The 14,344-nt window shown below is 42.3% G+C and overlaps 3 protein-coding genes across 3 annotated transcripts; 1 reads left to right on the top strand and 2 right to left on the bottom strand.

Annotated features, from left to right (window-relative positions):
- The first annotated feature begins 1,892 nt into the window (after nucleotides 1–1,892).
- LOC120420167 (3-hydroxyacyl-CoA dehydrogenase type-2-like) lies at nucleotides 1,893–2,939 on the top strand. Its single transcript, XM_039583133.2, has 2 exons — nucleotides 1,893–2,058; nucleotides 2,115–2,939. The coding sequence occupies exons 1-2, from the start codon at nucleotides 2,050–2,052 to the stop codon at nucleotides 2,874–2,876; spliced, it is 771 nt and encodes a 256-aa protein (XP_039439067.1). The 5' UTR covers nucleotides 1,893–2,049; the 3' UTR covers nucleotides 2,877–2,939.
- LOC120420166 (uncharacterized) lies at nucleotides 2,940–4,550 on the bottom strand. Its single transcript, XM_039583132.2, has 3 exons — nucleotides 4,112–4,550; nucleotides 3,917–4,050; nucleotides 2,940–3,861 (listed from the first exon to the last, which is right to left on the bottom strand). Exons 1-3 carry the CDS (start codon nucleotides 4,262–4,264, stop codon nucleotides 2,940–2,942), a joined length of 1,209 nt encoding a protein of 402 aa, XP_039439066.1. The 5' UTR covers nucleotides 4,265–4,550.
- A 2,285-nt stretch (nucleotides 4,551–6,835) lies between these two features.
- LOC120420165 (heat shock 70 kDa protein cognate 2) lies at nucleotides 6,836–14,213 on the bottom strand. The gene is made up of 4 exons (XM_039583131.2): nucleotides 14,065–14,213; nucleotides 13,342–13,520; nucleotides 8,384–8,779; nucleotides 6,836–8,321 (listed from the first exon to the last, which is right to left on the bottom strand). The coding sequence occupies exons 2-4, from the start codon at nucleotides 13,513–13,515 to the stop codon at nucleotides 6,969–6,971; spliced, it is 1,923 nt and encodes a 640-aa protein (XP_039439065.1). The 5' UTR covers nucleotides 13,516–13,520; nucleotides 14,065–14,213; the 3' UTR covers nucleotides 6,836–6,968.
- Nucleotides 14,214–14,344: the final 131 nt, after the last annotated feature.

The raw sequence follows: 14,344 nt of genomic DNA, 5'->3' as shown, positions 1-14,344 counted from the left end.
GTTTGGTGTGTGATTGGTGACAGCTTCGATGAGTGCTTTGACATCATGAACGAAGAGCTGGTAGGATTCACGGACTGGTTGAAATGGAAGAAGCTGCAGCTGAACATTGCGAAGACGAAGTGCATGGTGGTGACGACACGGCAAACCAACGACTGCAGAGCGGGTTGAGACGATGAAGTACCTCGGAGTCGTGTTGGACGAAAAGTTGAACTTCAACGAACATACTATTCGGAAGGCTACTTGACGGTAGAGATGAAAGTTCAGGTGTACAATTCGCTCATCGTTCCACACTTTGACTGTTGTTCATCGATCTTGTTTTTGGGAACACAACGACAACTGAAAAGGATGCAGGTACTACACTCAAACCCCGATGGTTTGACACCAACTGTTGTCAAACGAACGGGGTCACTTTTTAGTTTGACACCCCTTTTACACGGAGTTCACACACACTATTAAACGTTGGTTTTGATAGTGTGCGTGAGCGCCGTGTAAAAAGTGACAGTTCGTCACTTTTTAGTTTGACTTTGACCAACCAGCGGGGTACAAACTAAAAAAGTGTCAAACGAAAAAGTGACCAACCACCGGGGGTTGAGTGTACAAAGCAAAATAATGCGGCTGATACTGAAGTGTGATCGACTGACGCCTCGATGGAGCATGTTTGCAATGGATGTCGGTGAAGCAACGAATCGAGTACAATACCTTCGTGTTTGTTTATCCTCCCTTAGGCAAATTTATAAAATGCAAAGTTTCTCTTGGGCCCTTCTGAGGGCGCCAAATTGTTTAGGGAGGGCGACATTTTGTGTAAAGAACTTGTTAGTCGACGACTAACCTACAGCTCAGCCCTGGTTTATCGTATGAAAAAAGGATGGCGCCACAATACTTGACGAAAGCCATGGTATGCGGAAGGTTTATCCATGGGAGCATGGCACTGACGATCTCAGATTGCAGAACTGGCAAAAGACATGCACGCAGAACTCGCTGTTTTACAAAGGATTTCAACTTAACAGCCAGCTTAAAGAGAATGCAAAGACGACAAGCAACATCAACGAGTTTAAATGAAACTGCAAGGAGTTGGTACGGACACACACACACCGCCTTAAAGACGCAAGCAAGACAAATTGGATTGGCCATGAATACGACGAAAACAAAGTACATGAGAGGGAGGGGCTAAAAGGACGTTGATCCCCCACGTTTCACTCCTTTAGCTGTGGATGGCGATGTGCTGGAGGAGGTGAGCGAATTCGTGTACTTCACTGGTAACGGCCGACAACGACACCAGCTTAGAGATCCGGACTCGTATCCACTCTGCGAATCGCGCCTACTTTGGATTACGGAAAACCTTGACATCTGATCGAGTGCAACGCGCCACGAAGCTGACCCTGTACAAGACACTGATTAGACCGGTTGTCCTCTATGGCCATGAGACCTGGACGCTGCGGCAAGTTTTCGAACGGCAGCTGCTGCGAATGGTCTACGGTGGAGTACGTACAGCTTAGAACGAGTGGCGAAGGCGCATGAACCACGAATGGCACGCGCTGCTGGGAGAACCGACCATCGTCACCTTGGCAAGAATCGGGAGGCTCAGGTGGGCCGACCAAACCGCGCGCGACCGGATGGCGGCACAGGCCGAAGAGCAGGAGCACAGCGTGCACGATGGGGAAATCAGATCAAGGCGGCCCTAAGAAAGATCTACAACCTAGGAGACTGGCGAGCTGCAGCCCAGAACCGAGAAACATGGAACAACCTTCTTGATACAGCACGGGCACCGCGTATGGCTGATTGGTATGGTATGTTGACGAGGAAATCCAGATTCCAGCTTTCGTTTCAAGATGTCAGAACTAAAAAACGTCATTCTCAACCACACCACCAACCACCAAGGCCCTACGCCCAAACACAAGAATCTTCAAATCGTACGCAAAGTCACGCCAAGACTCACCGAATAAGCGACGCAAGCAATTTGACAATCGCGCCTCACTTATCTCTGCCTTCAAAGTGATGATAACCATATCTGGAACCGGTTAGTCGCCACCAAAACTCTGCTGACTAAAGATGCTAAAGGTTAGTCGCTTTCTCCCAAATAACAGAACACCGGTCAAAGTTCACCCACCCAACAGAACGCTGTCTGCCTCGTCACCGGAGGTGCCTCCGGCCTCGGTCGCGCCACCGTCGAGCACTTTCTACGCGCCGGCTCGAAGGTCATCCTCGCCGATCTACCCAGCTCCAGCGGCGCTGAACTCGCGAAATCCCTCGCCTCCGACAACGTCGCGTTCGCCCCGGTTGACGTCACCTCCGAGCAGGATGTCTCGCGAGCTCTGGAACAAGCGGTCGCTCGCTTCGGTCGGCTGGACGTGGCCGTCAACTGCGCCGGGATCGCGTTCCCGATGAGAACCTACGACTACCGGCAGGGTAAGGCGCACAGTTTGGGCCTCTTCGAACGAGCGCTGCTCGTCAACACGGTGGGCACGTTCAACGTGGCCCGGTTGGCGGCCGGTGTGATGGGACGTAACGAGCCGGACGGGGACGGGCAGCGCGGGGTCATCGTGAACACGGCCTCGGTGCTGGCGTTTGACGGGCAGGCTGGATTTGCGGCGTACGCCGCGTCCAAGGCGGCGATCGTCGGGATGACGCTGCCGATGGCGCGGGATTTGAGCGGAGTTGGGATTCGGGTTGTGACGGTGGCGCCCGGGTTGTTTGAAACGCAGATGACGCGGGAGCTGCCGGAGCGGGCGGTCCGGGTGATGGTGGGAACGATTCCGTTTCCGAGGAGGCAGGGGCAGCCGGAAGAGTTTGGGCAGCTGGTGGAAGCGATCGTGGCGAATCCGATGCTGAACGGGGAGGTCATCCGGTTGGATGCGGCCGCTAGGTTTAATATGTAAGGGGTTTTCGGAGCAATGAGATGTGTTTTGGGGGTTTGAGAATAAAGGTTTTATTGACCATGATCACTTGTAACCCAGCATGATTTCGGCGTAACCTCGGGCCAGCGTTTCGGAGCGACCGGTGGTGCCGATGTTCATCAGCTTGTGGCAGTAGCGGTTGGTGTAGTATGGGTAGACGACTCGCAGGTGGTACATCATGCCCAGGCTGAAGGCGTACGCTAGCAGGACTACCGGAAGTCGATCGATGATTCGTGCGATTGCAGGTTTCGGGAGGTCGGAACGCATGTAGACAAGCCAGTAAACCTCCATGAGTTCGGTTATTGGGTAGGTGAACAGGAGGTAGTTTGGGAAGAAGTAGTACGAGGTTCCGGCGAAGAAGCCAGCGATTGACGATCGGGTTATGGAGCTGACGTTGGTTGGAAGGCAGCAGTTGAAGATCTCAAACAGGGCTTTGTAGCCGGTGAAGAACCCGATCAAGCCGTAGTCGAAACGTGATGCAATGGCTCGTAGGAAGCTGACGGGACTGCTGAACAGCATGGTGATCCTCGGTAAAGCGTTCTTGATCAGACAGATCGCCAATCCGAAGTAGAACGATCGCTTGACCTGGATTAAGATGTGCTGCCAGCATGGTTTCGTTGGATGGTGAGAACAATAGCGAGTTTTGCAATCTTCTATGTTATTGTTATGAGTGACGCTCTCCTTGTAGACGTTTGCAAACCAGACGCGATCAATCTGCAAGTACTGTAACGCTCCCATCATGGCGGCACTGAAGACACCGAACACGATCGTGCCGATCAGTCGCGAAGTTCGCAACGTTTCAGCCGTTCTACCACGAACTCTTCTGATCAGGAACTCGACGTACATGTTCAGCAGTCCAACTCCCTGGGCTCGTACGATCGGTCGCGGTAGGAACATGCACGTGCAAGCGCCCAAAAACGAAGGAATGAACACGAAGAACGGGGCCGAGAAGCGTCCCAGAAGATTGCTGAAATGGTCATATCTTGAGCAACATCTAAGAATGCCTAGAACGCGCAACTCACTAGAACCCGCAGAAGAAGTGAAAGCTACCGGCGGTCATCGGCAGCCCGGCGACGATGCAACGCGCGTATTGCGCCACAAAGTTCATCCACACGCGCGGGTCGTCCCACTGGTTCATGCGGAACAGCAGCGCGGTCTGCAAGCAAAAAACAGGTCACGCTCGATGACCCTTTTGCTAGGTCGTTTCTTGCACTTACCACCGCACCGGGAAGGTAGTGTCGCATGGCGCCGATCAAGCCCTGCCAAAGGTACACCTGACCGGCCTGCCAGCAGGTGTGACCCGGGTGGAGCATGTCCCGGCAGGTTTTGTCCCGCGTGGCCGCGTAAAAGTGCTTGCTCAGGGTGCCCATCGCACAGGAACGAACTAGTTGATGGTCGGAACTGGACTGATGGTGAGGTTGCCGGTTCGCCGCGAGTTATGACCGAATTTATGACGGAATATTAATCGGCGGCACTCGGTGACGACTCGGCCCGGTTGCACTGTACTTGCAGTGGGGAAAGATCTGTTTGCAACTAGTGGGGTGGTAGCCTACTCGGAACAGGAATTCAACGGAAAGCCGGTATAAGTTTTGTCCAAACGTTAATCGTGAATTTGCACAATTTTGTTTGTTAAAAAAAAACATTCTCCTCTGTTTCTCAGTACCTAGTTACCTTTTTAACGGAATCGACTTTAACACCTTATATATAATGTGGCCCTCTTAAACCTTGTGGTTTCGTCAACGGATCCACAGGCTTGTACCGTTCTTTTTGCGTTTTAAGTTTTCACAAAAAATTACGAGGAGAACTCTTTTCCGGACTGTGCAATAAAATTTCACTAATATTTAATATGATTTTGAACGAAATAAATGTAGGGAAAAAGAAACAATTTGTTTTCTGTCAATTGCACTTCTATTTTCACTAAACATTTCATAAAATTTAGAAAAATATTGTCTTTGTCTATGAAAGCAAGATGATCTGAAAATATCAAATACCTAGAAAGCATTTATTTTTAGCTAAAAGTATCAATAAATTTTTAAAGTTACTGCTATTGTGAAAAATACAAAATATCAATAAAACTTTAAAAAATCCCAAAATGTTTCAGAAAACAAAAACATTTGATAAATTTGCATAAATCTAACTGCAATCTTACTTTCCTTATTTTGGGATCATTTGACGATTTAAGGTTTTTTTGTTGCGTTTTTTTTTCTTCAATTATGTATTCAAAGCATTCATTTCATGTTTTAACAAATTTATTTTAATAATTGAGTTCCTTTCGAATTTTAGATTTCAATTAAAAACTATTGAAATTCACACATAAAACCGTGAAAATTCACTAACCCTAATTATAATATTCAAAAATGAAACATGCTTTAGTAAAAAAATGCAATATGTTAGTAAAAAAATATATAAAACACAAATTTAAGCATTTCAAATTTTATTTAACTTTTTCACAATTCTAAAACTCTTTAATTTTAAATATTGGAATTCAGAACAAAAAAAAATGGTTCTAGGCTGCCGCCACTTTTGCCGCCATCTTTAGTTACAAAAAATTTCTTGATTGGACAAGAAGTTATGACGAGGATTTCGGACAGTAAAGTACAAGCTGTTTTAAACTGTTTTTTAAATTTTGGAGTTTTCGGTTTTATTAGATTTTTTTACATTTTTTTTTTTAAATTTAAATATCTTTGAATTTTATATTTGTAGCACCATCATTTTTTGAATTTTGGTGTCCTGAATTTAAATTTTTAAGACTTTGATTTTTTTTAATTTTTGATTTTTTTTTTAATTTTTAAATTCGTTTTGAAAATTTTGAATTAACGAATTATTTTTTTTTATATTTCATTTTGTTTAAATGTTTGGTACTTTTAGTTTTGAATTTGTAATATCAGGTTTTTTTTTTGTATATTTGTATTCATGCATTTTTTTTATTTCTCATTTTTTTCTTATTTTTTTTTTATTTTCTAAATTTCTGTGTTAAAATTTTTAAAGTTTATGATTTTTTTTTTGAGTTTAGATTTTTCTGCCAGAAAATTTAATGATGATTGTTAGGCTTTTTCCTTCAGATTGATTCATATTGATCAGTTCCTAACTGGACTCGGTCGTTAGAAACAACCGCCGGCCCAACGACCGTCAAAATAGGCGGCGGGGCAAAAAAAAATGACAAAACCTCTCCACCCTCACTTCGTCTCACCATCCAGCTGCAGCTTTGTTGACAAATATTTTTCCGACTGAATAAAAAAATGGCGAGCATGTTCAAACAATTATTCCTGATGTCGGAGATTTGAACCGTAATTTTTCTATGAATTGAATTTTTCACACCATTAATTGTAAAAAAATTGTATTTAAAATCTAGACTTAATTTTTTTAATTATTAAATTGTTAATTTCTTAAATTAATAAATTCTTAAATTTTGAAATTCCTAAATTTTTACATTCCTAAATTCTAGAGTTTTTTGTGATTAGGTCCTATAAACATATGAAAGACAATAGTTTTTTGGTCCTTTAAAAAAAAAAACTCTGGAATTGAATTAATTCTTAATTATCTTTATTTTAAATTACTGAATTTCTTTAATTCTTAATTTTTCATATTGAATCACAAAAAATAGATAATAGAGTCATAGTTTAGGTCATGGATTCAAATTCACCCTTTATCTGTCAACGCAAGGTAAACAAACCCTTTTTGAGGGTTACTTTCACCATTTTTTTCAAGTTTACCGGTGGTAACCCTTTGCAAAAGGGTAACGACGGGTAAACTTAAAAAAAGGGTGGAAGTAACCCTCAAAAAGGGTTTGTTTACCTTGCGTTGACAGATAAAGAATAGATTGCACCCTTTTTGAGGGGTACTTCTGATTTTCACTGTACTGTCAGTGACCGTTCCTTGGTAGTCAAATCTGGAAAATGAGGGTTGTCCGAGCAGTAAAAGTATAAAATCAAAACAAGAAATTTTCTTCAAAATAATTTTATTGCATCAAATGTCAACACCCAATAAACAATAGCATAAATAAACAAACACAAGCACCCCATCGTATTATGGTTTAAATCTTCACCGGCAGCAGAGGATTCACGACCCCTCTTATTAATCAACCTCCTCCACGGTCGGTCCCTTTCCTCCGGTCGCGGCTCCCCCCGCCGTCGCTCCTCCTTCCCCCGCACCTCCTCCCCCCTGGTGCATCTTGGCCATGATCGGTCCGCAAACCCGCTGGCAGTCCTTCAACCGGTGCTCGAACTCGTCCTTCTCGGCCAGCGTGTTCGTGTCGAGCCAGCTCATTTCCTGCGCGCACTTGTCCTGGACCGTCTTCTTGTCCTCGTCGGTCAGCTTGCCGGCCGCGGCGTCCTCCACTGCCTGCTTGCAGTTGAAGATGTAACTCTCGAGGGCGTTCCGCGCCGTGATGCGCTCCCGTTGGCGTTCGTCCTGCTCGCGGTACTTTTCCGCCTCCGACAGCATCCGGTCGATTTCGGCCTTCGAGAGGCGACCCTTGTCGTTCTTGATGGTGATCTTTTCCTGCTTGCCGGTGCTGTTGTCCTTGGCGGAGACGTTCAGGATGCCGTCGGCGTTCAGGTCGAAGGTCACCTCGATTTTGGGGACGCCTCGTGGGGCGGGTGGGATTCCGGTCAGGTTGAACGTTCCGAGCAGGTTGTTGTCCTTGGTCATGGCGCGTTCGCCCTCGAAGACCTGGATCGTTACGGCGTTTTGGTTGTCGCTGTAGGTGGTGAAGGTTTGCTGTTGCTTGCACGGGATGCGCGAGTTGCGTTCGATGATCTTGGTCATGACGCCGCCGGCGGTTTCGATACCGAGGGAGAGGGGGGTTACGTCCACCAGGAGGACGTCCTGGATTTGGGAGCTTCCGTCTCCGCTGAGGATCGCCGCTTGGACGGCTGCTCCGTAAGCGACGGCTTCGTCGGGGTTGATGGACAGGTTGAGGGCTTTTCCGCAGAAGAAGTCCTGCAGCATCTTCTGGATTTTGGGGATTCGGATGGAACCTCCGACGAGGACCACGTCGTGGATCGAGGCCTTGTCCAGCTTGGCATCGCCGAGGGCTCGCTCAACCGGAGCGAGCGTCGATCGGAACAGATCCATGCACAGCTCCTCGAAGCGCGCTCGCGTGATCTTGGAGTAAAAGTCAACGCCCTCGTGGAGGGCGTCAATCTCCAGCGATGCCTCCGTACTGGACGACAGCGTTCGCTTCGCGCGCTCGCAAGCCGTCCTCAAACGACGCAACGCTCGCACGTTTCCGCTCATGTCCTTCTTGTGCTTGCGCTTGAACTCCTCGGCAAAGTGGTTCACCAGACGGTTGTCAAAGTCCTCACCGCCCAGGTGGGTATCTCCGGCCGTGGACTTGACCTCGAACAGCGATCCCTCGTCGATCGTCAGGATCGAAACGTCAAACGTTCCACCGCCCAGATCGAAGATCAGCACGTTCTTCTCGCCCTGTTGAGAGAGAAAGAATTTGATTACCCTGCAGCTTCCAAAAAGATCATGAACTAATCTACCTTAAGATTCTTGTCCAACCCGTACGCGAGCGCCGCCGCCGTCGGCTCGTTGATGATGCGCAGCACGTTCAGCCCGGCGATCGCGCCCGCATCCTTCGTGGCCTGGCGCTGCGAGTCGTTAAAGTACGCCGGCACCGTGATGACGCCGTCCGTGACCTTCCCGCCCAGGTAGACCTCCGCCACCTCGCGCATCTTGGTCAGCACCATCGAGCTGACCTCCTCCGGCGCGAACCGCTTCGTTTCGCCCTGGAACTCGACCTGGATCTTGGGCTTGCCGCCGTCGTTGATCACCTGGAAGGGCCAGTGCCGCATGTCCTCCTGGATCTTCTGGTCGTCGAAGCGGCGCCCGATCAGCCGCTTCGCGTCAAACACCGTGTTCTTCGGGTTCATGGCCACCTGCGAAAAACGACGACGGGATTATTTTTGGAATTTAGGACAGCAGCAGCATGCCATGTGGAAGTCATCAATCCAAGGAACCCGGCGTATTTTTAGTGCGCGCGCGCACACTAATTGGGAACCACCTGAAAAACGAGATTTGCACGAAACTCTCTCGTGTGCGCGCGCCAGTAGGCCATTTATGGCGAGACAATTGATTTAGATAGATGTGTTTCGCTTTCGATTGCTCAAACGGACTTGTTGCTGGTTGCTGGTCGGAGTCGCACGATCCAAGTTGGCCTATTCCCATATCGGGGGAAGTTGTCCAGCTCCCCCCCGAGTGTGCGTTGAAAACAACGACTTTACATCTGTCCAGATTAGCCGTTTGAGGCACGTGATGAGATAATTCAGTTTGCGCGATCAGCTTGGTTCATGAATTGCAAATTGATCGGTTTGGCGCCCCTTTTTAGGGTTGGGAGGGTGGACCATTCAAGATCATACAGAGTGGTGTCATTCACACCCTTAATATTTTTATTAGATTTGAATTAATTCCTAATTGAATTGAGAATTGTGTGTTTGGGATTGAAGTGTTTATTTTCATTGCAATTCTCTATTTATGAGAATACAGGCATTTTTCTTCCTGTTAATTGATTTCATGACTCGTATCATGATCTTTTTGTGCAGAGCGGATTCGTTAATTCGAATTTCGCTACTTCGAATGTCCGCTAATTCGAACGTATTCGAATTAAAAAGCACTCAACCGTCAAAACCAGTTGTCAAACTGATGTTGACGTTTCAACACCATTGTTCGACAATTTCCGAACACGTGGTTTCAAGGTTTTGACAGCTGTCAGTCGTTTCAATTAGCGAATTTGGACTCGCTCATTCGAATGCAGTTCCATTCGAATTAGCGAATCCGAAAAAAAAACGTGGGCTTACCTTCAAATTTGACTTTTAAACTTAAAAATCAGGAAAAACGTCTAATTTCCTACAAGTTTGTCTGTGGACACTTTTTGATACGATGCAACGACTTCGAGATATAGCATTATTTAAATTACGAAATACAAACATATTTGAAACGTTTACGCCCTTCTCAAATGTCATTATTGAGTGAAACTGGCTCCATATACACAAAAATGGCTTATATAAGCGTAGGATAACATGTCTACAAAGTTTCATTGAAATCGGAGAGGGTCGAGAAAAAAGTACATTAACAAATTCCTGTTTTGAGCTGGAATTGCTCTTATTAGAAAGCGTTTGAAAATTACTTAATTATTTTTGAAAATTCTGAATTGCCTTACACAGAAAAAAAAGTAGAATTTTGGAATGTTGAAAATTTGGTAGGTTAAATATTACCTCTTTTTTTTGAGTAATATTACATAAAAAATGTGTAAAAATGTGAACCTGATGAATATTCATCAAAAACTGATGAAAATTCATCATTTTCTGGGGTAAAATTTATCATTTATTTTGCCACAAAATCTGTCATAATTTCCTGATGAATATTACCATCATTTTTTTTCTGTGTATCTTATTGCTGAATCTCAAAACGTAGAACCTTAATATTAAAATAACGGATTTTGTTTTTTGCCCTAAATAAAGTAAAATACAGTCTAGACTCGATTATTCGAAGTTTCGATTATTGGAGGGTTCGTATGCAGCAATTCCATTTGAAAAGAGCGTAAACCGAAAAAAATAATGGACCCGTATTTTTGTGTTTGGCCATTAGTGTGACCTAAATCGTGCTAGGGTGGTTCGAAAAAATGCAATTTTCGTCATTTTTCGCAAATACCACTTTAAAAAATCATATCTCCGCGCCGTTTTATCCGATTTGAGATGTCTCAGACGCAGAAGAAAGGTGATTAGTTCGGCTATTTGGGAAAAATAGTAAGAAGTTTCAAAAATCTAGCTAAACATTTGAAAAAGTCGTTTGAAAACTAAAAATGGCATTTTGACCGTGTCTGGACCAAAGAGCCTATGTCTGAAAATATTTTTATCGGATTCCTCGGAAAATTTCACATAACGTATCAAAAAATTGGCGATGTCGAAAGACGCAACTTTTAAAAAAAGTCAATCAAAAATATGACAAAGACATTTTTTTTTTTCGTGATTCGATTAATCGAAGAGAAATTTTACCAATGCCTTCGAATAATCACGTCTGGACTATGGTAGTAAATCTAGAAATTCTGAAAAAAAAAACAAATGTAAAAAAATAAAAACAATAACAGTAAAATATTAAAATTCTTATTTTTTTTATATTTCTATATACTCAACAATTGAAAAATTCTAAATTTAACACTCAAAAAAAGTTAAATTCGAATATTTTGAACATTGGTCAGTTCTGGACATCAAAAACGCAAATGTTCAATAATGCTACAAGTAAAAATTCTATGAAATCATAAAAAAAAAAAAATCCGATGAATCAATTTAAAAGTTCGAAAATAAAAAAAATCCAAAACTAAGGAGTTTGTTTCTTACCTAAAATATGACTCCAAAATGTCCAATGTCCAAAATGGCGGCATTCAAGAACAATTAACATTTAAAAAATGATAAAATTGAAAAATAAAAAGAAATCAAAATGAAATAATTTATTAATTCAAGAATTAGGGCATTTAAAAATTTAAGAATCTGCGAATTTAAGAATTAAAGAATTGAGGAAATTTAAGAATTCAAAAAATCATGAATTTAAGGATTTTATAACTTAAAGATTGTTGAATTTTGAGATTTAGTTATATTATAAAAAAATGACAAAATTGCGAAATAAAAAGGAATCAAAACGAAATAATTTATTAATTTAAGAATTGAGGCATTTAAAAATTTAGGAATCTGCGAATTTTAGAATTTCAGAATTGAGGAAATTTAAGAATTCTAAAATACATGAATTTAAGGATTTTATAGCTGAAAGATTGTTGAATTTTGAAATTTAAGCATTTTTTAATTTAGAATATTAGGAATTTAAGAATAAAGAAATTGAAGAATTTGAGATTATGAGAATTTGTAAATAAAAAAAGTCTTGCATTTTTTTAAGCTTAAGAGTTATTTTTTTAATTTTTATTGTCGTATTTTTTAAAATTTTGAATTTTATTTTTTCAGTTCTTACATTTTTAATTTAATCATTTTTGCACCCGTCCATGAACCATGAAAAATATATTTTCAAATGGCTGGGAGAATCCTGTCTCCATTTTTGTTTTTAAGTTTGCTAATATGAACTTTGTGTTGCTGAGATAAGGTCTCACAAAGAATGAAAATTACGAAAATAATCTTTTTTCTGTGGTTAAAAAATAAACACTATATTTTATCATATTTTTGAATCTTTTCTGAAATTCAAATCACGGCCAATATTTCAAATGCGCTTATGTTGTAATGCTTAATTTATTTCTTGTGTTTTTTTTTTTCAATGTAGTCATTTTTATTCTTTTAGAAGCTTCTTAAGGGCCATTCATAAACTACTTGACCACTTTTTTTTTGCCAAATTCAAACCAGCCTTTTTTGTATGGAGGGCGAGATGGAGGGTGGATATGAATGGACATTGGTAGGCTATTTTTAAACCCTTTCAGGCCTGATGGGTCATATATGGTCATTTTCTAAAAAAAAATACTAAAAATGAAACAAGAAAAACATAAAACAAGAGAAGTAAAGTTTTTCGTAGAACAAAAGTTGCTCAAAATGACCTCCTGAACACGAGAAAAATAAAGATTTTCGAAAAAAAAATTGGGCAGTAGAGGGTTAAACATCATCATCATCATCGTTTCATGACTCGATCATATAAAATGAAATTTTTCGAAGACTTTGGATAATTGAGTTTGGACTTTAATTATACTTTTAAATACACTACAATATCAAAAAAATGGTGTTAACCATATCGTTAGCCCACGTTGGAAAATTTCAAGATTAACTTGGATTTTTTTTCTGATGAAAAAAATTTACATCAAAAGTATCCCTTTGCGGTCGTACAAAGGATCATTTTATGTACCGTCAGTAGGGGTGAGATTGGGTCATACAAATTTCAGCATTTTTGTATGACCCAATCTCACCCCCCAGACCCAATGTCACCCCTGATGACGGTACAATGGTGAAAACACACAATGTCTGATCATTTTTTTCATTTTAATGCAATAAAATAAAATGACAAGACAACATTTTGCGATGGATCAACTATTGTCCTCTTGGAACGAGCTGTCAAGTAGGATGGTTCTGTCAAGAAGAGCCGAGAAGGTTATTTTTAAAAATTGAATTAAAAATCAATTTTAAATCCTTTGCGGTCGTTCAAAGAGTCATTGTACTCAGAAAAAAAAAAGCTTTTTTGTTGTGAACAATAATATCACTTGAATATTTTTCAGTGTGATTTTTTGTAAGTTTTGTTCCAACCTGAAAAAGATGCGTAATTAAAAAAAATGAGTTTTAAAATAGTGCTTTAGACTTTGGTTTAAAGCAATATTTGCATTGCAATTGTTGATCTAACTATCAGAATTTTAGAAAAAATATGTTTGAATTCACACTTTGAGGTGATTGAAAAATTGTGCACAAAAAAAAGTTAAATATTGATATTTTCAACTAGTTTTGTCTTTCAACTTCCAACTCACCTGATTCTTGGCGGCATCCCCGATCAGCCGTTCGGTGTCGTTGAACGCCACGTAGGACGGCGTCGTCCGGTTGCCCTGGTCGTTGGCGATGATCTCCACCTTGCCGTGCTGCCAAACCCCGACGCACGAGTACGTCGTGCCGAGGTCGATTCCGATGGCCGGCGTTTTGCCCATTTTTGCTGCAAATATGCACGAAATTCCAAACAATCACTTATTTTTCGTTCTATGGTGCCTTAATTAGAGAGGGTGAGTGAGATTTTCTAAAAATAATCTTCGCGGTTCTCCAGCTCCGAAATTCGAACGTGATAAATCTTTCCAAAATTTTCCTCCCCCTCGGGAAATATTAAGCCACCTACGCGGGCCACAATTTTGCGTCTATTTTTATTATTTCGAAAATCGTTCCAAGATGTGCGCGGCCGTTCTCGCACTTCTAAAAAGAAAACAAGATCTTTCTAGAGAGGATCGGAACCGGTGACTGACGTCGAGAGTTCCCACCGACGCTGGCTGTGACTTGTTTCGATTAGTCACCCGTTTGGGTGGTGGTACGAGCCTTAAATGGAAGAGAACCACTTATTGGCATTTAATTAGTGGTGTGAACTAAGTTGAAATCAAATTAGCAGTTTTAATGCTAAGAGTTCAATTAGACTTGTGCAAAATTGTGACACTTTAATTAATTTTGAGAAACACTTTTAAATTTTCCTTTTCTCTCTAAAATTTACTCACTTTTTAATTAAATCTCACAAAACACTAAACTGAATTGATCGTGTGGGCGTTGGCCACTTTCGGCACGGGGGTCACTCTTGATGGGTTAGGAGATTTGCACGGTGCAACGGTTGGACACGGACTGCGATCGGTCGCGCAGCGACCTGCTCGTTTTTATAGATTTTGGTCCAGGTTGAGCCAAGTTTGCTCCGTGCTCTGTGAGATGCTGCTGCGAGCACTGTGAGCGACGCTCCAAACTTTGGGATTGTGGCAAAGTGGTTGGAGATGGGTTCAAAATAGG

This window comes from Culex pipiens, chromosome 1, assembly GCF_016801865.2.
Source record: "Culex pipiens pallens isolate TS chromosome 1, TS_CPP_V2, whole genome shotgun sequence".
Lineage (NCBI taxonomy): Eukaryota > Metazoa > Arthropoda > Insecta > Diptera > Culicidae > Culex > Culex pipiens.
This window is presented reverse-complemented; position numbering and strand designations above follow the sequence as displayed.